The 23181-nt window shown below is 32.7% G+C and overlaps 2 protein-coding genes across 2 annotated transcripts; one reads left to right on the top strand and one right to left on the bottom strand.

Moving 5' to 3' along the window:
- The first annotated feature begins 1089 nt into the window (after positions 1-1089).
- On the top strand, positions 1090-2491 carry LOC114405224. Its single transcript, XM_028367849.1, has 4 exons — positions 1090-1136; positions 1223-1627; positions 1710-2296; positions 2467-2491. The coding sequence occupies exons 1-4, from the start codon at positions 1122-1124 to the stop codon at positions 2489-2491; spliced, it is 1032 nt and encodes a 343-aa protein (XP_028223650.1). The 5' UTR covers positions 1090-1121.
- Positions 2492-16689: 14198 nt separating this feature from the next.
- Positions 16690-23119, bottom strand: LOC114406674 (glycosyltransferase-like At2g41451). The gene is made up of 11 exons (XM_028369443.1): positions 22580-23119; positions 22320-22469; positions 22148-22200; positions 20828-20936; positions 20582-20716; positions 20407-20451; positions 19381-19568; positions 18727-18868; positions 18217-18263; positions 17536-17623; positions 16690-17416 (listed from the first exon to the last, which is right to left on the bottom strand). The coding sequence occupies exons 1-11, from the start codon at positions 22898-22900 to the stop codon at positions 17135-17137; spliced, it is 1560 nt and encodes a 519-aa protein (XP_028225244.1). The 5' UTR covers positions 22901-23119; the 3' UTR covers positions 16690-17134.
- Between the last annotated feature and the right edge of the window lie 62 nt (positions 23120-23181).

Genomic DNA, 23181 nt, shown 5'->3' with positions numbered 1-23181 from the left:
ATTTTAATTTATGTATAGAATATATTAAAAATTGCCGAGTTTGATTTTTTACAAATTTATTGTTATATATTTAAAGTTTACTAATAAATTAAAGTTTTCTTCACATGTATTATATTTTATTTTGCAGCAGCAATGACATCTTCATCATCATCTTCATCACACATTAACATTAAATCTGGCCCCATCGATACTGATGTATTATGGATGCAACCTAAGCATGTTTCAGAACATGTTTGGAATGGGGAAGAAGAAAGGAAATTGCATATCAGACGAGTTGTCCCCACGTATCAAGGGGAAGAACAAATTCCAGAACAAATTTTTCCTTTTCTTCAACAATCTGGTTTCGGGTGGATTATCAAGATGGGTTTCTTAAAAATAAATGCCTCACTAATTAGTGCTCTGATAGAAAGATGGAGGCCGGAAACACATACGTTTCACATGAGATGCGGAGAGTGTACTATCACTCTACAAGACGTCTCTGTGTTGTTAGGTATAAGTGTGGATGGTTTACCATTAATCAGTCCAACAAATCTTGATTGGGCTGATTTATGTGAGGAATTATTGGGAGTCAGACCACAAGAAGGTGAAATTAAAGGTAGTGTAGTTAAATTAAGTTGGCTGGCTCACCATTTTGATCAAATTAATAATGACGACGACGAAGAACAAGTAGGAAGGTTTGCCCGTGCATGGATACTGAGATTTATTGGAGGTGTCTTGTTCGTTGACAAAACCAGTAACAGAGTTTCGGTAAGGTACCTTCAATTTTTACGTGACTTTGAAGAATGTGGCAGATATGCATGGGGAGCTGCCGTACTTAGTTTTCTATACAGAGAGATGTGCAGTGCCACCGATTATAAAACTAAATCAATCGGAGGTATGTGCATCTTACTACAATTGTGGGCATGGGAACGATGTCCCACCTTGGCTCCAAAGAGGACTCCTTCCCACATAGAAAATACACCACTAGGGCACAGGTCAGTCATTTTTAACAGCGTCTTTCATTTTAATAGAATAAATGGTTTTAGGGTATATTAAATTTTATTCTTTGTAGGTGGCTGCGACGTGGAAACCAACATATCGGCAATGATGATGTGAAAGTTTTTCGTCGCAAGTTCGATATTATGAAACGTCATGAGGTAAGAACCATGCTATTGTATTTGTAAAATAAAAAATTATATGTCTTATTTTACTACAATGTTCACAACTATGTTGTTATATGCAGTTTGTGTGGGAGCCTTACCCATCAACCGTTATGTCATTCTTGCCTCCCGTTTGTTTAGTCGGAAGTCTCGCGTGGTACGCGGTGGTGCCACTAATTTGTTTCCAAGTTATTGAGTGGCACCAACCGGACAGAGTCTTGAGACAATTTGGGATGCAACAACCAGTTCCAGAGTCTCCTTCACAACCCCTAAACATTCATGGCATAACATTAAAGGGGAAACATGACGAAAATTGGGGGCAATTGTTCGCCCCAATGATTCAGCAGTGGAATAATCGGCATGCATTTAGGGTCGACGCTTATCCCCGACAAGAAGGCCTATTGAGTTTTAACTCGGACTACATGGTCTGGTATATGCGAAAGACAAAGATGTTTGTTGACCCAGAAAATGCAAAGACGGCTACATTGGTATTTTTTACTTTTTTTTCAAATTTTAAGTTTAACTTTTATTTAATGATGGCCATTAATTTTGTTACCGTTACAAATGTAGGGTGAAGTTGCAGAGGCATTACAATACATGGTGTCTCCTCAAGGGAGGAAAACATGCACATTTGATGATCTCGTGCCTTATGTGGAAAAAATTACAATTTTATCCGAAGAGCAAGAGAGAGTCACTGAGCCAGTGTCACATGGTCCCGCATCAGAGCGTCAATTTCCCGCACAACAGTTTCACATGCTTCAGTCAAGTATTGAAACTCAGGGGATAGACAGAAGAAGGGACACTGTTGAAGCGGAAGAATATTCCCAACAAATGGCGGAGCGTGGCCATGGAATGTATTACACGCCACAAACATTTGCTGAGTATCCGACACAGATGTATCAGTATCCTTTTCAGGGTCATGACACTGATACTTCTGCAACCCAGCAATCGTTCGGTGGTTTTGCGGAAACACAAGCTCAATTTTCATGGCCCACAATGACCCATTCACAGCAATATCATGGGCCAATTCCAACACCTAATGCCCCGTTAGGAACACAGTGGAATGTACCGGGACAAATACCTAATACAAGTGACTTATTCGGTGTTGATTTGCGTAACGCATTTTCTGCGGAGGCTGACGAAGAAGAAGCGGGGAGGCATCGGGGCAGAAGAAATCCTGATCGCCAAGCACGAAGATGGAATCGACCATGTGGCACATCCTCACGGCATCACGGACACCAAAATGAATGATTTGCATGTCTCTGTTGATTAAGGCTTTGTTGTATATTTGTAATTTGACATTCATGGCGTAATGTATGATATTCAGTTTATTAAGGCTTACTTATGGATAGAATTTATGTCGCGTATCAAACTATAATAATCAATGAACCCTAAACCAAATAACAAAGGTAGCCAAAGGGAAAAAACTAATGTTTCTAAGTAACGATGAATTTCAATGTGAACTAAACCCTAACCCATAAAACATAAAAAGTATCCCATGACCCTTAAATATGAAACACTAACCCTAACCTATAAAATATAACCACTTAGCCCTCAATTGTTCCGAACTAAACCCTAATCCTAAAATAAAAACCTAACCCTAACCCCTAAACATTAGCCCTAAGTCAAAAATGTTCAGCACTAAACCCTAACCAAAAAATAAAAATAACATAAACCTCACCCATAAAAATTAGTCCAAAACCCTGCAATTTTCATAACTAAACCCTAACCCTAAAATAAAAAAAACCTAAGCCTAACCCTATAAAATAAGAATTAAACCCTTACCCTTAAAAAAAGTTATTTTATTTCAACTTCTAAATGTAATTGTATTTCCCTAAAAAATAAGAACTAAACCCTAACCCTTCAAATAAATAACTTTGCCCTAACCCTAAAAATGTTCAAAAGTAAACCCTCACCATAAGAAAAAAAACCTAACCCTAACCCCTAAAAAATTAGTCCTGACTCTCTAACTCTGAGATTTTGACAACTAAACCCTAACCCTAAAAACAGAAACCCTAAACCCTAGCCCGTAAAAATTAGTCCTAACTCTAAGATTTTCATAACTAAACCCTCACCCTAAAATAAAAAACCTAACCCTAACCCCTAAAAAATTAGTCCTAACTCTATAACTTTGAGATTTTGACAACTAAACCCTAACCCTAAAAACAATAAACCCTAAACCCTAACCCGTAAAAATTAGTCCTAACTCTAAGATTTTCATAACTAAACCCTCACCCTAAAATAAAAAACCTAACCCTAACCCCTAAAAAATTAGTCCTAAGTCTATAACTCTGAGATTTTGACAACTAAACCCTAACCCTAAAAACAATAAGACATAACCCTAACCCGTAAAAATTAGTCCTAACTCTAAGATTTTCATAACTAAACCCTCACCCTAAAATAAAAAACCTAACCCTAACCCCTAAAAAATTAGTCCTAAGTCTATAACTCTGAGATTTTGACAACTAAACCCTAACCCTAAAAACAATAAGACATAACCCTAACCCGTAAAAATTAGTCCTAACTCTAAGATTTTCATAACTAAACCCTAACCCTAAAATAAAAAACCTAACCCAAACCCCTAAAAATTTGTCCTAGCTCTAAAATTTTCATAACTAAACCCTAACCCTAAAATAAAAAAAACTAAGCCTAACCCTATAAAATAAGAACTAAACCCCTTACCCTTAAAACAAAGTAATTTTATTTCAACTTCTAAATGTAATTTTATTTCATTAGAAGTACACATTCAAAAAAAAGTTATTTTATTTCAACTTCTAAATGTAATTGTATTTCCCTAAAAAATAAGAATTAAACCCTTAACCAAATAACAAAGGTAGCCAAAGGGAAAAAACTAATGTTTCTAAGTAACGATGAATTTCAATGTGAACTAAACCCTAACCCCTAAAACATAAAAAGTATCACATAACCCTTAAAGATGAAACACTAACCCTAACCTATAAAATATAAGCACTTAGCCCTTAACTGTTCCGAAACAAACCCTAATCCTAAAATAAAAACCTACCCTAGCCCCTAAAAATTAGCCCTAACCCAAAAATGTTCAGCACTAAACCCTAACCCAAAAAAAACCTAAACCTCACCCATAAAAATTAGTCCTAAACCCTGAAATTTTCATAACTAAACCCTAACCCTAAAATAAAATAACTAAGCCTAACCCTATAAAAAAACTAAACCCTAGCCCTAACATAAAAAATCTAACCCTAACCCCCTAAACATTAGTCATAACCCTAAAATGTTCATAACTAACCCCTAACACTAAAATAACAAACCTAACCCTAACCCCCTAAACATTAGTCATAACCCTAAAATGTTCATAACTAAACCCTAACACTAAAATAAAAAACCTAACCCTAACCCCCTAAACATTAGTCATAACCCTAAAATGTTCATAACTAACCCCTAACACTAAAATAACAAACCTAACCCTAACCCCCTAAACATTAGTCATAACCCTAAAATGTTCATAACTAAACCCTAACACTAAAATAACAAACCTAACCCTAACCCCCTAAACATTAGTCATAACCCTAAAATGTTCATAACTAACCCCTAACACTAAAATAACAAACCTAACCCTAACCCCCTAAACATTAGTCATAACCCTAAAATGTTCATAACTAACCCCTAACACTAAAATAACAAACCTAACCCTAACCCCCTAAACATTAGTCATAACCCTAAAATGTTCATAACTAACCCCTAGCCCTAAAATAAAAAACCTAAACCTAACCCCTAAAAATTAGTCCTAGCTCCAAAATTTTCATAACTAAACCCTACCCTACCCCTAAAATAAAAAAACTAAGCCTAACCCTAAAAAATAAGAACTAAACCCTTACCCTTAAAAAAAAGAAATTGTATTTCAACTTCTAAATGTAATTGTATTTCCCTAAAAAATAAGAACTAAACCCTTACCCTTAAAAAAAAGAAATTTTATTTCAACTTCTAAATGTAATTGTATTTCCCTAAAATAAAAAACTAAACCCTAACCGTTATACATGAGTTAGCCCTAACCACTAAAATAAATAAAAAAGTAACCCTAAAACCTAACATAAAAAGAACTTAACATGAACCCCTAAACAATAAGCACTAAACCCTAAAATAAAAAAAGAACTAAACCCTAACCCCTAAAATATAAGAACTAAACCCTAACGCTTGAACCAAAAAACTAACCCTATCCATAAAATATTAGAACTAAACCCTAACCCCTAACAAATAAGAAGTAACCCCTAACCCCTAAAAAATAAGAAGTAACCCTAACCCTTCAAATTCAAAAGCATAACCCTAGACCTAAACTAAAAAAAATTAGCCCTAACCCATAACATATAAGAAGTAACCCCTAACCCCTAAAAATAAATAAGAACTAACCCTAACCCTTCAATTTTAAAAAACTTAGCCGTAATCCCATAGTTCTAAACACTAAAACCTAAGGCTTAGACCCTAAACACTAAACCAAAATACTTAGACACTAAACCATAATGACTAAGTCCATAGTTTGTCATTGTAGATAGTTAAAAAAACTAAGGTAGACAAAATACTTACACACTAACGTTTCTAACTAACGATCAACACCAATGTCACTCAACCTCGATTGATCCACTCCATTTATTTCAACTTCTAAATGTAATTTTATTTCATTAGAAGCACACATTCAACAAAAAGTAACTGACGATTTCATTGAAGACCAACAAGTAAATACATTGAACAAAACCTAAAGCAATACAAGATCGTCATGTAACATACATAAATCAATTAAATGAATTACTCCCACGGTCAGATTGCATTGGACATCGACGCCTATTGTGCCCTTCAGCTCCACATCTACTACATTTTTGTCGGTGGTCAGATGGTTCGACCCAATCCATCTCATTCCTTATCCTTGTTGATTTTGGCCGACCTTTCGCACGAATTGTAGTTGGGTCAGGGATTAGTGTCCATGCCTCATCAGAAGGAGGAATTGCCGCTTCATTCCCAAGAGGCCACCACTGTGCGGAGTATGCTTTTAAGATGTGTTCATTGGTGTAAACAACATCTATATATTGGTAGTAGTTCATGCTCACGTAACCACAAGCTGCAATAATGTGTGAACATGGATAGTGAAGCGCAGAATACCTTCCGCATTGACAATAATGGTCATTCAAGTTAACTACCCATTTTTGTCCGCCACGTTGCGTTATAGGATTGAAGGTCTCCTCAACTTCAAACCTTGTCGAGTGGATATCGTACACGCGAACGATGTGCGAACAAGCTTGTTCTTGATTTTTCCGAAGTTCTGTAACAAGCTTAGAACAATAAACTTGGCCTTCTCTTAATTTTCTTTGGGCTTGGCGACCACGATCAACAAAGTACTTTCGGCACCTACTATATGTTGACTTGACCAACGCTGTTATTGGAATGCTGCGACAATCTTTCAACACCTTATTCACACATTCTGATAGGTTGGTTGTCATGTGACCATATCGTCGTCCAGATGTATCGTAAGCCATGCTCCATTTTTCCTTTGAAATGCGATCAATCCATCTTGCTATGGCTGGACTCAGTTGACGAAATTTTTCTAAGTTTTGATCAAACACATGCTTGCAAGGAGTGTACGCTGCATCAAATTTGTTATCATCAAAAGTTGTACGTAGACATCAAACTCAAATTAAATTAATGTATAAAATCAACCTTACCCAATTTCTTGAACATCTCTTTTTGTTTCGCGTTGTTGAATTTGCGATTGAAATTGCTGGCTATGTGTCGGACGCAGTACACATGATAACCGTGGGGAGGTTGCCAACCAAGATGTTCGTTAGCGACAACAGACTTTATACTCGCGTGACGATCAGATATTAGACAAATTCCATTCTTATCTGTGACGTGTTCACGCAAGTGGGCCAAAAACCATGACCATGTTGTTAGCGTCTCGCCTTCGACCACGGCGAATGCTAGAGGAAGAACACCACCATTTCCATCTTGCGATGTGGCCATTAACAGGGTCCCACGGTATTTTCCGTATAAATGTGTGCCGTCAACTTGTATGATTGGCTTACAGTACTTAAAAGCCTCTTTGCATTGACCAAATGTCCAAAATACTCGATGAAACTGACGATGTTCGCGACTTACCCTATTACCAACAATAAAATCGTCATGTAGTATTTGAAAGTATGAGCCAGGAGAATGATTTTGCATGTGTGTTAGCCATGACGAGAGTTTCGCATACGACTCTTCCCAATCGCCATATTCAATTGCAATCGCCTTTTGTTTGGCCATCCATGCTTTTCTGTATGAAACCTTATAGGAAAATTCACTATTTATCCTTTCTTGAATCAAAGAAATTTTTATTGATGGATCTTCTCTGATCATGCCTGTAATTCAAATACTAAAATAAAATTACAAATTAAAATAACAAATAACACAAAAGTAGGATAATATGAACATAAAAAACGTACCTACTACGCAAGTCGCAATTAAATTTGAATCAAGCTTCTCATGGTCTTGTGTCATAGTCATATTTAGACATGTGTGCGGTCCACCCCATTGTGTCACTTTCCATGCATCAGTTTTTTTGGATAAAATTGCCCTCATATAAAAAGGGCAAGGAGACTCTTCGGTGTTGTTGGGGCAACAAACGATATATTTGTGTGATTTCGTTTCAACAACCTTAAAAGTTTGATGCACCTTCATCACATATTGTTTCAGTGCATTTTTTACCGCATCTTTACTGTCAAAATCCATGCCAACATATAATTCTTGTCCAACATTAAAAGTCGTTGGCATGTCCAGACCACAAATGTCCTCCTCGTCCGGATGACTCCAATTGATATTATTATAATGCATAGCATCATTCCAAAATGGATTTTGAATTTGTGGTACACCTAATAATTTTAAAAAAAAATCATGTAAAGAAACTACTCCTATTTAGTTACCATTAAATACAATTTGCATAAAAAGATAGATGTATTCAACTAATTTTGTATTTCACAAACATTTACCTTCGGTTGGGTGAACAATTGAAACTGGTTCAACGATGTCAGTGACTTCATCGTCTGTATCAGATATTCCATCATCACTATCATCTTCATTGAACGACTCTTCAACGTATGAGTTAGATGCAAGGTAATCGTCATCATCATCATCTTCATCATCATGTAAATTACTTATATTTCTTGGCAGTTCCGATTCATGATGAGATACATTACGTCCACATGACGTAACAGAATTTGCAGCATGAAACATCGAACCACCAGCAACATCCTTTTCTACATACAATTCTAAAACTGACATTTGTTGTTGTTGTTGAAAACTTTCGATCATAGTTTCAACATCTTCGTCATCACAAATTTGCAATGCAACATATTTTCCTGAAACTAAAAATCTACAACTTATAGTAGAAATAATTTCATTATTTTCTAACTTTACCTTATCTCCAATTTTTTTTTTCAAAGCATTGAAACTAATTCCGCGTTTAATCTGAATGACCTTTTTACTGCCTTCAAATATTACACCATCACTGTCTTCATATACTCTTCCATTGAAATACAACACTGTAATAATTGAATTCATGATATACCTACATCATCAAAATTAATAATAATTAATCATAACAATAGGAGTTTTAAAATAAATAATTACTCATACTAATTTTATAATAAAAATTCTAATTAAAAAAATTAATTCACTTAAACTTTGCCTTCAAATATTAGTCTAACAAATAAAATCATTACTTCAATTAAATATCAAATATTTATTTGCTTCCTCTATTAAACTTAAACTTCACATTCATACTTTATTCTAAAAAAAAGTACTCTAATTAAATAATTTATGGAAAATTCCTCAACTTCAAAAAAATTCCAGACAAACACAAAATGGAAGGGTTATAAATGAAAGGATTACACTTAAAAAAATTTCAGACAAACACAAAATGGAAGGGTTATAAATGAAAGGATTACACTTAAAAAAATTTCAGACGAAACATGGCCAACACGCCTAGGCGCCCCCATATTTGTATCTTCGAAGTCGTTTTTCAGTACTAATTAACGAGAACAACTTACTTAACTCAAATGACATATATTCGGTAATGAAGGATATATCATATATATATACATATGACAAAATTAGTAGGAAAGTATACTATCTATATATAGGAATGGAGGACACAGATAAATAAGGCGTAATTTTTCCTCCATCTCTACTTAATAGTCTCAATGGTTAATTAATTAAATTACATGCGTGTATATGTAAGGCAAAAAATACTCGGTGAACAACTAATTTGAAACTTAGTGAGACAAGGAGATAAAAGAAATATATACAATTCAAGTATAATAACTAATATGATATATGTGATAAAAACAAAGAGATACAAAATTAGTGAGTGTTAAAGAATTGATTCAACTATATTTTTTAATTTTCTGCACTAGTGATTGCTTGGAGAGAAAAAATATTCACCTACTATTTTTCGAAAATTGGACAAGTATTAGACCTGATCTAGTATAAAATAATCTAAAAATCCAAGTAAACTTCTTTTATGATTATTAAAAATCAATAAATTACTAATAAATATAGTCACGAAAAATTGTTATTCCCATGTTAGTAAATTTAAATGACGGGACTTTTAAAATTGGTAATATTTTTCTTATTGTTTTTATAATTAAAATTACAATTTCTTTTTGTTAACTTATATTAAATTTTATTACAAGTAAAATAATACTTCTTACTCAGACCAAACAACAAAATACTTAAGAAATAGCATGTAATTATTTTTTGTCTTAAATTAAATTATATGTCAAATAATAATTCAGACGCAAAAACCATTAACAAAAAGGCTTACAAATAATTACTACTAATATTTTTTAAATTTAAAATGTAATTTACAAAATTAATACACTTAAATTTGAGCTTCAAATTTCATTCTAACCATAATATTTGTTACTTCAAAATAAAAAATTTGTACATCATAAATAAACAAAATGATAGAAAACTTTAGTTAAATAAATATAAAACATCCTTACTTACTATAGAATCAAACTTCAAAACTGCTTCTTCCTCTTTCACAATACTCTCTTCGTTCTCAAATCTATGCAAGTGCAGAGTGTGATTCAAGTTTGCTCTATTTAAAGAATTTTTTTAGCAAAAAGCAAGGTACACCATTATTAAAGTAACTCTGTATGGAAGTCACCTCCTACATGCGTAGCTGATGCGTAGCTGATTAAGCTGTCATGCATGCATGTCATTTATGATTTCTCTATCCAATATAGTGCCCTATTCTCCTCCCTAGTCTGCATAAAAAAAAATTCAATGCATGTGAACCGTAACTGCATCAGGCTTGAGTCTCATCATTCAGCATCAATTCCAAGCTTCAGTCCCATCAAATCTATGCAAGTGGAGTGGTTTAAAATTATTATTATTATATAGAGAACTGTATGTTTGGTTTATGGGAAAAAAAGTATAAGAAGAGAAAAATAAGGAAGGAAAAGGAATACAAAATATATAAATCCTTTTTTTTTCAAATTGTATGATAAGAAAGAAATAAAAGATAAGAAAATTAGTATTGTTCTCTTCTTGTTTAGTTGTATAGAAACAAGAATAAAAAATGTGTTCAAAATTATAAAAAAAATTAAAACTAAAAAGATAAATCAAAATGAGAAAAAAAATTGTTTAATTTGTGCATGAAAGAGTATATTTTTTTTGTTTTCCATCTTCTTTGAACAGAATAATTTTTTAGTTTATTCCCACAAAAATGTTTTCAGTCTTCTAAATAAATAAAAAGGTAAACGATGAAAAAGATACCCTCACCTTTTTCATGATTTGGCTTTTCCTACTACTTGAACATTTTGGAAAAACAAACATTATTATCTCTCTATCTCTCTTTATACGTGTGTCTATATGAATGCTGTATATAATAATATGATAAAGATGTATTAAATGAAAAATGAGAAAAATTAATTTTAATCATTACATTATAATTATAAAAAGTTGATGCTTAAGATTAAAACTTCAATTTTTAATACATGATTATGAAAGTGAGAGAGTAATAAAAGTTTACATTACGTGAACATAGCCTTCATTCACGTGAAGATAGCTGCTGCAGGCTGTTCAGAGGTGCAGACCAAGCCTATCCCGCCTTTCGAGCTGGCGGATCCTCTCTCCCCCTGTCCCGCAACCGCCAGTGGCGGTACCGCCTGCACCCTGTCCTGCCAGCTTCAAGGGCGGGACCACCCCCTCTCTCCTATCCCGCCATCTCCAAGGGCGGGACACTTCTCTCTCTCCTATCCCCTCCCATCCCGCCATTGCTGCTGGCGGCACCCCTCCCCCTCTCTCCTAGTCAGCCCCTATCCCGCCATTGTCACTGACGGTTCAAGCTTCCCGCCGGTGTTAATGGCGGCACCCACGTAGAAAACAAACCCCCCCCCCCCCCCCCCCGTAATTTCTTATAAATGAGACCCTATTCAATAAAAAGTTTCTAAAACCAACCCTCCTCCGTAAATTTGCCGTTGTTTTGTAGCGTGAGGGTGCAGTTGATTTTGGTTCAATTGTAACTTTGTAGTTACTACCTCAAGAAACAAAATAGTTGGATGTCTTTTATTCTCCAAATACACCAAATTGTGACACGTGTATTTTTTTAAAACAAAATTGGATAATTTTTGGATCTTAAATGTTAGTATTATTGATGAGGCGGCTTGTATATTGAACCATTAGATTTTTTTTCTCCAATTTCTATGGCGTCAATCACACTACTGACGTCAAGCACCTGCAGCCACTACGTACCTAGCTAAGCTAGAAGAACAACAATAACAGCTTTCACAATATGATCGATGGATATCTTAGTGATTTGTGTATCGTCGACTTCACACGTCAAGTTCCCTCTCTCTTGTTAGTGTTCAAAACATTTAAGAATAATGATAAATGCTCATCCAATGAAATAGAGTGGGGCAAAAAAATGACGAAGGAAAGAATAAAATGTAGAAAGAGCGCGATAATTTTTTTTCTTATAGACCATCAGTATTATATATATATTGGGTGGAGACAATTATGGATGGTAAATTTTTTTTCTTCTATTATTTAAACGATATATGTGATAAAATAAAGAAAAATATTCAAGACTATATGGAGTATGTAAATGTGTTCAAAGAAAAAAAAATGAACATATTGAATATTAGTTTTCAACATTTAATTAATGTCTTCTTACCCACAAGCTAGCCACGTACAGTTCCCTGGCAAGGAGGTAACATGCAGATTAGAAAAAAAAGATGGGTTTTGGTCTACCATTTTGTGAACACTGATGTATTTTTTATCCTTTGTGGAAACTAAACAAGCGTAGCTTCCATTTTCAAATATATGGATTAAATTTGATCTATTTATTTCATGTAAATTTATTTTAAAGCAAAAGTCAGTTTTAAAATTTATTTAAAGGTTTATTTTGTAATAATGTGTTTAAATAATTTAATAGAGTGAAAATAAGATGAAAGACGAAAATAAATATTTTTCAACATTTAATTAATCTTGTTAACCGCTAGCTAGGTAGTTCCGTTGCAAGGAAGTAACATGCACATTAGAAAATAAAATGGGTTATCAAAACGTTTGACTGTATTTGCATTCATTTATACTTTTTTTTAATGGATATTTGGTTCTTGTTTTGTATAGTATTTCTATTTTTTTATAAGTAATTAAATTCATAATTAAGACTATGATGAATTCCATATTTTAACCTTTTGTTATTTCTCAATTTCAACATAATAAAATGTTTCTTTGTTGAATAGAGTTTATATCTTATTATTCATATATAAAGATTAATTACCATTACATAAGTGATAGCTTGATATTCATATACTACACTGAATTATTTTTCCACCGAATAAAAAAAAATACTACACTGAATTAACAAATTATAAGATAAACACGGTTAAGAATTTTGAAGAACCAAACTCAATTCCTTTCTTTCAATCAATTATGAAATTAAGAAGTTTTATTAAAACTTAATATAGCATCTAAGTGGATCTATATATTGACGTAAAATTAAGCCTTAAATGTAGAAGTTCAATTGAATTGTTTGATTTTAGACATATATTCTCTAACTTTGGTTTTGTTTATATAAAATTTTCTATAAGCACTTAAAGGAAAAGGAAAAAATAAAATTAATTAAATTTTTCTCAATTTAAAATTATCTTATATTTAAATCAATTTATAAAAGTTCTATTATTTAATTTATCAAAAATTTTATTTTTACTTATGCATAAACAAATTTTAATTTATAAAAAAATCGATTTAATATATCTTCTTATTTTCTTCTTTTATAAGTGTTTATTGAAAAACATATTCAAACATATTCTTATTTCAAAACTTGTCTCAGCTCTTAGGCTTTATTTCAAAAAAAAAATTGTACGTTAAGAACAAAATTTTAAAAATCCAATTCAATCCCCTTTTTTTTGTATTTTTTTTTTTTACTTTTTCAAAAGGATTTCTCTTTTAAAGACATTGATGGATCATCTTTATCGTCTTGCATGCAATTCCATCCATGTCGAAAGTACTCGGGCACTCTGCTAGGCTAGCTTTAACAAGACATGGAGATTGAAGGTTCCTAAACATGGAAACAAACAGAGAAAAGTTTCGAAAATATCACCCAAAAAAAATCTACATGGTTTAGCTTTCTACTATTGTTTAGGACCACACCAATACTTATTAATTAAACAAAATCTGGAACCACATAAACCAAAACAAAACCACTACGAAAAGAACATTTTTAATATAAACATTTCTTTTATATGGAATCACACATACTATTTAAAAATAAAATAAAAAGATGAAACATTTTAAAGAGAATCATAAATAAAGAATAATGCATGATATAGTTTTTTTATCATTCAGAAAGCTAAAGACAAAATACAAAGACACTAAGATATAACATGAAGATTGTTAAAAGGAAGCTAGGGCACTGGTGCATGATAACTAGAAGCATTTTTCTAACCAGAAGATCCGCAACAACAATTATCCTGTTTGTAAGTGTGTTGGATCTCTTGTAATAAAACTTTTGATGTGATTCACCAAGGGGGCATACATGCATGCAGAATGTACGTATGTGATTATGTATTTATATTATTATATAGAACAGGAGAATACAAAAAAAAAAAAAAAGTTGTAGCATCTACACATTCATCTTTTACTTGAACACTCTTTCAGGGTTTAACTAATAACAACTTAGAGGAGCAGCGTTAGGAGTTCGTCCTTCCTTTGTGTCGATGAGAGAGAACAATTGGGAGAGATGCCTTTCCTATTTTTGTCTAATAAAATTTCGGATTTTAGGATTTATATTTGTTTTATCGTCATGTGGCACTAATTACATTATTATGTAATATTCGCGTTGTTGCGTAAGTTTAATTGAATATGAAGAATATAATTTAAATTTGTAAACAAATATTTAAACAAATAATAAAGATTTATTGATTATATTATATTATATATATATATATATATATATATATATTATTTATATAATATTTAAGATAATATGTTTTTTTAGTTATTAATAATATCGATCGTAAACTATTTTAACAAAATTATGATTGAAAAATTGAAATATGTTTATTAAATGCAATATATTTATTTAATTTCCAAGTAATATAATACATTTAAAATGAATTACTTTTTATATTTAGTAAAATGCATTTGATAAAAATGTTCATACATTATCACTGTAAAGCTACTTTGAATTGCCTCCTGTTTGGCGCTCATCGTACAATCTCTCCTTTCCACTAATTTCGGCCAAATTAGTTACAAGTTAGAAATTTAATTTAAAATTAAAAAATTAATTTATTAGATTAAAAGTGTTTGATAAATTAATTATTAAAATATTTAAAAAATATAAAATAACATAAAAATAATAAATTTATGATTCATTTAAAAATTTATATATATATATATATATTACTTTAAGTCATGTTTAAAAAATATTAGAAATTACTGAAAAGTTATTAAAAAATTACTATTAAAATAAAATTTTCCATTAATAAAAAAATTAAAAATTAACTGAAATTTATTTCCTGTCATAATCTTATATTATCATCGTCTCTACCCTTCCAATTCTCGCACTTTTCTTTGTCGTCGTGTTTAACGCACCTGCTTTAATTACATTCATCACAGGTTGCGCATGGTTCACCCACTGGCTTCGTTCGTTAATTTTATATTGTACAATTAATTTTTAATATTAATAAATTTGTATAAAAAGTCATACGCTGAATAAATGTATATTATATTTATGTCTAATAAATACTATAATAGTTATACTATAGGTAAAATTGATTATCTAATAACATTTAATGTGATGTTTTAAAAATACTTGATTCTATATATATATATATATATATATATATATATATATATATATATATATATATATATATATATATTTAATTGAAGTTCCTACCCCTACTACCCATGCAGGTATAGTTTTTTTTTTCAAACGTAAGTTAGGCATAAGAATGAGTATTGGAATAATATTTTTGAAGTGAAACTCAAATGATTTAAATAATGGAATTGCTTAATAAAAATAAATAAATACAATGGACAAAGATCTCTCTCTCTCTCTCTCTCTCTCTCTCTCTCTCTCTCTCTCTCTCTCTCTCTCTCTCTCTCTCTCTATATATATATATATATATATATATATATATATATATATATATATATTAGTATATTAGAATACTAAATCACTTTTAAAGGCATAAGATGTGTAAGGTATGTTTGGAAAAATCTAAATCTATTAGTAGAGTACTGTTTCAAAAAAAATTATTAGTCGAGTAGAAATGTAATTTACATACTAAGTTATGTTATAAATTGTAATATTAAAAAAAATCAAACTCCAGTAAAATGTTCAGGTATATACCAAATTATTGCAATGGGTATATTCTTACCAAATTATACCAAGAGGGAATATACCATCGACTGACAATACACAAACAGAACATTTGAGTGTTCAAGATATAAAATAGAGAAAGAAAAAAAAAACAGGATATTTTAACTACATAAAGTACCCTTATAATTTCGTTTTGTTTCAAATTAACGCTTTTCGTAAAATTGACGTAAAGTTTTTTGGAATGAGTTGGAAAGGTTATTTTATTTTTAATGGAAACGTGCTAGACGAGCGGGGAAAGACTTATTATTCTTTCCCCCTAAAGAGAAAATGAACACTTAAAAAGGAAGTCAAATAGCCTGGTGTATTTTATTCTTTTTGGTCTCGTTAATTGACGTCCTAATACATTCCACTAGAGAAACAAAAGTCCTAATTACAATGGTTAGAAGGAAAAAAAAATCCTAATAAATAACAAGACATCATCTTTTCTCAACATTATGTTATGCCAACGAATAGAATGCTACCAAATAAACCTAAAAAAACAAGGCCATACATTATGATTCGTTTCATTCTAGCTTGTCTATAAATAAAGTGCTACCAAATAGACTTAAATTAAGTTGAGACCACCTTTTCTCGACTACACAGATTCTGCAAGCACATAAGCTCTAGCAATTCCCTTCAGAACAACGGCACTAATGAAGTCAACTATAATGCTTGCAAAAACTGGCAAAACAAAATTTTCATTGCATGAACCATTTCAACTTCCAACTTGGGGAGAAAATCTTCACCTTGTATATCATTGTCTCTCTCAATGTGTATAAGAAAATACAATCCGCCACTATTTTCCATTACAATGGCAACCAATGTGCCCAAATGTCTCCAAAAATAGAGAACAGATTAGAGGTATAAAAAGAACAATGAAAATGCTAGCAAAATCTCCTCTGTATGATTTCTACACTAAGCCTACGATCTATACCTGAAATTTACATAAGCGCTTGGGTAATGATCGGGAAAAACCCTAAGAATCCAAAAACTGGAATGCTCATCATGGACAGCCAGAAGAGCTTCTATGGTTTTCTTGTTTAATTTTTCCCCACAATTCAAAAATCAGATTATCTTCAAAATAAATTCTGGCGACGGCAATGAGTCAGTCAAAAAACTAGGATATAATAAGGTCAGTATGATCAAGGCTGGGCGGAGACAATGGTGGGATTGCAGACGGGAGAGAGTCATCTATAAATTCCAAAATTCTTCTTGCAGTTGCTTGGGATATTCCACCAGCATCAATTTTTCTAGAAGATATCACTTCTGATATGGAATTCCTAGTAGAATTGCTACTCTTGACAGATTTTAGAAAATTGTCTTTTGATAACTTCGTTTGAGCAGCTTTTGCAATCAGAGAGCTAAAAACACCAGATTCCTTCAAACTTTGAATAATAATCTGCAAAGATAAATTTTGGGTGGAAAAGTTAAGAATGTTTTCTAATAACTATGCAGATGATAACTGTGTAAATTGCTTGGAGAGAAACCAGAAAGCAAATTCCAGGCTTGTGAACTTACCATGGGAGCATAAATACGAGCCAAGATACCTCTCCTCATAAGTTTCATGTTGAGTGCTTTGTCAGTCCACACAACGCGTTCACGATACCTAAATGAAAATAAAAGGCACGTTTAAGAGACAATAAATTAGGACTTGAAACCAAATCAAATATGTAAGCTTGCCATGCTGTAAAATAAAGAGAGCTACTTTTTATGATAAAGCATATAAGGTTTATCTTGCTAAGCATTTGCAAATATCCATTACATGAACAAACTATCCAATTATCATAATTTAAAAAATAAAAATATTGTCCCATTGTAAAATATTATTTTCACAGTAGTTAGTAATATTTTCTATTTACATTGTATGATGTTTATGCAATTAGTGACACCTATTTTTCCTTTGTGTGTGTGTTGAGGGGTGGAGGGAGCTCCACATATATTTAGAATTCACTCTCCAATGAAACTCGTAATTAAAACTACGCCTATAAAGAATGAAATCTAAGACAGTAGCCTCTGCTGCTGTATTGTGCCAATTGCCAACTAGAGTGTCCACAGCATATATTCAACAAAAAGTTCAACTGCTTGTCCACCTCCAACCCCCCGCAATAATAATAAGACCAATACCTTCGTAACCCCGCAATAATAATAAGATCAATACCTTCGTAAAAGCTATGTAATAGATTTCACATCGCTACTTACCATTGAAGCATTTCTTCCTCAGTTGCAGTTGAAGCAATTATGAATGCCTACATCAAACATAGAAGAGTTATGTCAGACTAAATATAACATACACGAATAAAGTGCCACCCCCCCCCCCCCCCCCCCCAAAAAAAAAAAACTCCCACAAAATGCACATAGGCTAACATGCTAGGAAGTAAAGAACAAAAACTAATTCTGAAAATAAAAGGAGGGAAGGGTATTCAAGAACACAACTAGTTAACAAGAAATAACTAATTCTGATTCTAAGAAAAAATCTGAGGGAATCTCACATAACCATGCACAAAAATAACAACTAAACAAAAGTTTTGTTCTGATTCAACTAGGAAAACTGAGTGGCCTTAAAGACACATCAAAATGTCAAACCCATTAGATAATCTTTAGATTATAAGAATGTAATCACAAATAATAATTTACTTATTAACCTAGAAGAAACTGGTAATAAGTATAACTAGAAGGGACTAGAGCGTGTAAAAGACAACTAGTACTTACAGATCTATCAAAATCCAACATGAAGCATCTTTTAACATCTTCTTTTGTAGGCTTGCAGCCACATCGATCACGTCTTGAAGTCAAATCAGAAAATTTGGTGTAGGTGTAATGCAGAACAGCAGCTTCTTCCAATTTTATCTCACTGATGAAAGATTTGTTGTACAGGTCAGTGTAAAATATAGACAAAGAAATAATGCATTCTTTACTATTAACATTGGGGCTTTAAACATTTTATTCAATTGATTCACGGGCAAATTAACAGCAGTAAACAGCTACCAAGTATTTCAGAAAAAGATCAAACTGAAACAGAAGCTAACAGTGCACTCTCTAACACCCTTTTTTCAAGTTTCAACACACTATTGTTGGGTGAAATTTATGTGAGACCTACAAAACAATGAAGGCCTGTACAAGATAGCATGTTTTGCTGGAAGTTAACTCAATATGAGAATAACAGTTTACAGTAAGCTTGAAACCAGCGTACCCATAAATTTCTTATGATTCTTTCAGCAGGCCAGCTAGACATTTTTTAAATTCCAAATTACATGCAGATTACCTACCCTTAACTATAAAATATTGTTGGTAGTAAAAATGCATATATGCACATGTATTTTCTAATGCACAATCATAAATGAATGGCAGGCAGGACCAACATACTTAGGTGTCTTCATATAGTTGTGCCATCTGTGGGCACCATTAGGACGGAGATGATCCTGAATTCTAGCTGCTGATTTCCCATTTCCATAAGTAAGAAAATAGTTTGGATTGCCACGAGTTGCTTCTTTGTAATTTCCAAAATATACATCCTTGGGAAGATGGTCATAGTTCTTCTTGAACATTGAAACCTATGATAAAAAAGAGTTAAACATGTCAATAAATATACTAGGTTTCAAAAAGGACAAAAAAATTTGGAACAAAGAACAACAATCAACACCATAAACAAAAAGGCTAGACATGGTAAAAATCTGGATCTACAACAATAGCTTTTATCCGAATAGATGCTTTTCGTTCTTTATTTAATTATAAAAAAACAACCTTGGAGATTGTAAGTCTGAAACAGCCACATCACAAGTTCATCAACAACATATCTTTAAACAACCAAATACCACCGATATGAAAGTGCATGCAAAGTGGATTAGGTTTATGTTTATATACTTTGTATATTAGTAAAATGTAGATACTGCTTAATAAATTTTATTCTAACAAGTTGTTAGTTTCTGAATCATATAATTATACCAAGTCATCTTCTGCCTTATTTCTGTTCAATAGGCATCATTAAAACTTAAAAGATTCTGCCAATGAAGTATAAAATTGTAAATAATGCATCTTAATTAGCTAAAAATAAATCATAAACATTACATAAAAGGTTCTTTGTAAAATACACACAGAATTCTTTATGAGTATGAATACCCATGCATGTCTGCTTTTGAATGTCTACAAAAAATGTGTGCGCAAGCAAGTTGAGATTGCCTCATTTCTTTAAAAGATAGCTTTTAAAATGTTTGCAATTCATGTTCAGTGAGTATTTTATTTTCCACACCCACAATAATATGGCACAACAAAGGCAGCAAACTTCTGATATTTAATAGATCCCCCCCCACCCAAATAAAAACAAAAAGAAGTTACAAACATGAACTAAATTTATAATCATCTTCAAACAACATCAATTGAATTATCTGTTACCTCACTGAAAGGCTCCTTGATATCATCTCGTTCCACACTGCTTTCCTGAAACAAATAACATTCCAGAACTAAATTAAGAATATCAATTAATATCAAAAGGGAAAAAATAATACAGTTCAATCAACTATATCAAATGATAGTAATTTCAGGATCTATATAAAATTCATGCACTCACATAATTTGGAAAAATGACCATATCAACATTTCCAGGCACATCAGCTAACAACTGTCTTAAAGAGTACTCTTGTGTTCCAGCTGGATGCATCAGCTCATCAGTGTCCAGATGAATGATCCAATCCATTCTAGAATCCTAAAGAAAAAATTTCGTCCAGACAAACAAAAATTAAGATCATAAAAAGATAAACTACAATGTTGAAGGTACAATAATAAATAATCCAATAAAAGAAATCACAATTCATACCCTTGCCATGACAATAGCCATTTCCATGTTCAAAGATTGCTTCACAAACAACTCATAATTACATGGTTTGTAGAAGAAGGTTGCCAACCATGTCTCATTCCATATTCGGCTGAAATAATAAAGAAAAAAGAAATACGCAAATAAGGAACAAGTCATCCTATCAAAAAATATTTGGAAACATTTTGGAGAGGTTGCGAAATTTAGCATATAATTTTAAAATCCATAAACTCCATATGAATAAAATATCTATGAAGATTATTAGAAACTACTGATCGCAATATCTTAAGCTGTGAGTGAAACAAGAAGCCAATAATGGATTTTATATTTAAAGTGTTAAACCAACCCAACCTTACTTCATCTTAGATGTGCAAGTTGTATCTTATTCCATAATTCTATATAAAAGAGAGCAAAGTTCAGAATACATGGCTCCCAATATTGCTAGGGTGTTCTTCAAGCCTAGAATCCTAGCACTGTACCAAGAATGCAAGGCTTGCCTTCATATAATCATTTTATGAATATGTAAATTACTGACAGGGTAGAAATCACAAAGACAAATGGGTATTTATAAAAAAGGAAAGAAAATTAATGAAGGGTAAAGTTGACAATTACTAAAAAAAGGTTTCATGTCTGAGAATTATGAGATAACAAGAATGGGCATTAAATGACAAACAAGAATAAAGCAATAGAGCCCTTGACCAATCAAGCTTTGATCTAATTCCAAATGAATCATTTTACCCAAAAAGAGTTTAATTAACAGTTCAATCCATGATTCAACTGTTCAATGTTGATTTTCATAACAAAAGATAAAGAATAAAAAATAAAACGAATTTGTATGCGGATCAGAACTTGAACACATCAATGCTTTTCATGACAGTAAGATCTCATAAGACAAAAATTATTTGATCATATCCATTATTCTGAATCTCATCCTCATGTCCCCAAATTGGTAAACAGTCAGATAAAAACAAGCCAGAACAAAATTTCCATAAAAAACGCAAGAGACTATAGCAATCCACGTCAGAAACAGTTATTTATTGGATAACCGAAACACAAACCTCCACCAAAGATCTGAATCAACAAACTAAACACAAACAAAGCCAGATCCAGATCGCTTGTCAAAATTCAACCTTAGAAAAACATCCTAGCACATAAGTACACTTTAATAAAACAGTCAACACTGTCGAAACAAGTTGTTTTTATTTCATTCAGATTTCAAATCCCATACTCTACAAGTTCCTTTGAATCAAACGGTCACAACACTCGATAAAGCAAAAAAAAAAGAAAAAAACTTTCCTTTCAAAGTGAAAAAAAAAAAAATACCTTTTAGCTTGCTGCTCCTCTAACTCCCTTGTTCTATATACAATCTTCACCCCCTGATTCAAAAAAAAAAAAAAAAAGGTTTCAATCAAAGATCCAATAAAATTAAAAATAAAAAAAAAATAAAAAAACAGTGTGAAGAATATAAGAAAAAGAAGGGGAATTGAAGTCTCACGGGAATGGTGTCTAAAACCCTAGTGACATTAGGCGAGGCAGCCTTCCCTTCGACGAAAAGGATAAAACTTGAGACTCCGATGACCTTGTGGTAGAAGATCCACGGCAGCGTCTGCTCCAACCCCGCGGAAGTACTCGTCGTAATACATATCTGAATTCCAAAAATAGAATGAAATCAATGAATCAGGATTCGTAAATGATGAATTTTTAGAAATAGGGGAATGAATGAAGGGTTTGGGTTTATGATGGAATGGGAGGGACCTTGGGGGAGAGGTTAGAGGAGAAATCTAAGGTCCAGTCGCGGAAGTAAGGGAAGGAAGGGTTGTGTGATTGGTAGAGAGGGTTCTTGCCGCAATCGGAGGAGTGGCGGGAGGGAGTGGTGGTGGTGGTGGTGGCCATGCCGGGGAACTGATCGTGATCGGGTGACCAGCGGGTGACGGGGTCGGTGACCCCGCCGCGCCATTGGAGGAGGAAGGCGAGGGTTGCGAGAGTCAAGGGGAGGACGGTGAGGAGTAAGAGGAGGCGCGAAGAGGGTTGTTGTTGGAGGTGGTGTGATTGTCTGTGGGAGTGTGCACCCGCCATCGGTGGAATGAGGAATCGAACGAACAGAGTGGAGGAGGATCAAGGTGGTGGGTGCATAGATGTCAGATGAGAAACAAGAATGTTGTTGTTTGTTATATATATATATATATAATGTTTGGTCGGGTGCGTTTGTCTGTGTGTCGTGTTTGGTGATGGGAGAAAGAAAAAAGAGAGACGAGGACGACGACGACTCACTCGAAACTGAAATACACGTTAGGAATAATAATAACAACAGCTCTCAAGAAGCCGTTTTGTCCTTGTTGCCATTTTTCACTTCTTCA

Source organism: Glycine soja, chromosome 3 (genome assembly GCF_004193775.1).
Source record: "Glycine soja cultivar W05 chromosome 3, ASM419377v2, whole genome shotgun sequence".
NCBI lineage: Eukaryota > Viridiplantae > Streptophyta > Magnoliopsida > Fabales > Fabaceae > Glycine > Glycine soja.
This window is presented reverse-complemented; position numbering and strand designations above follow the sequence as displayed.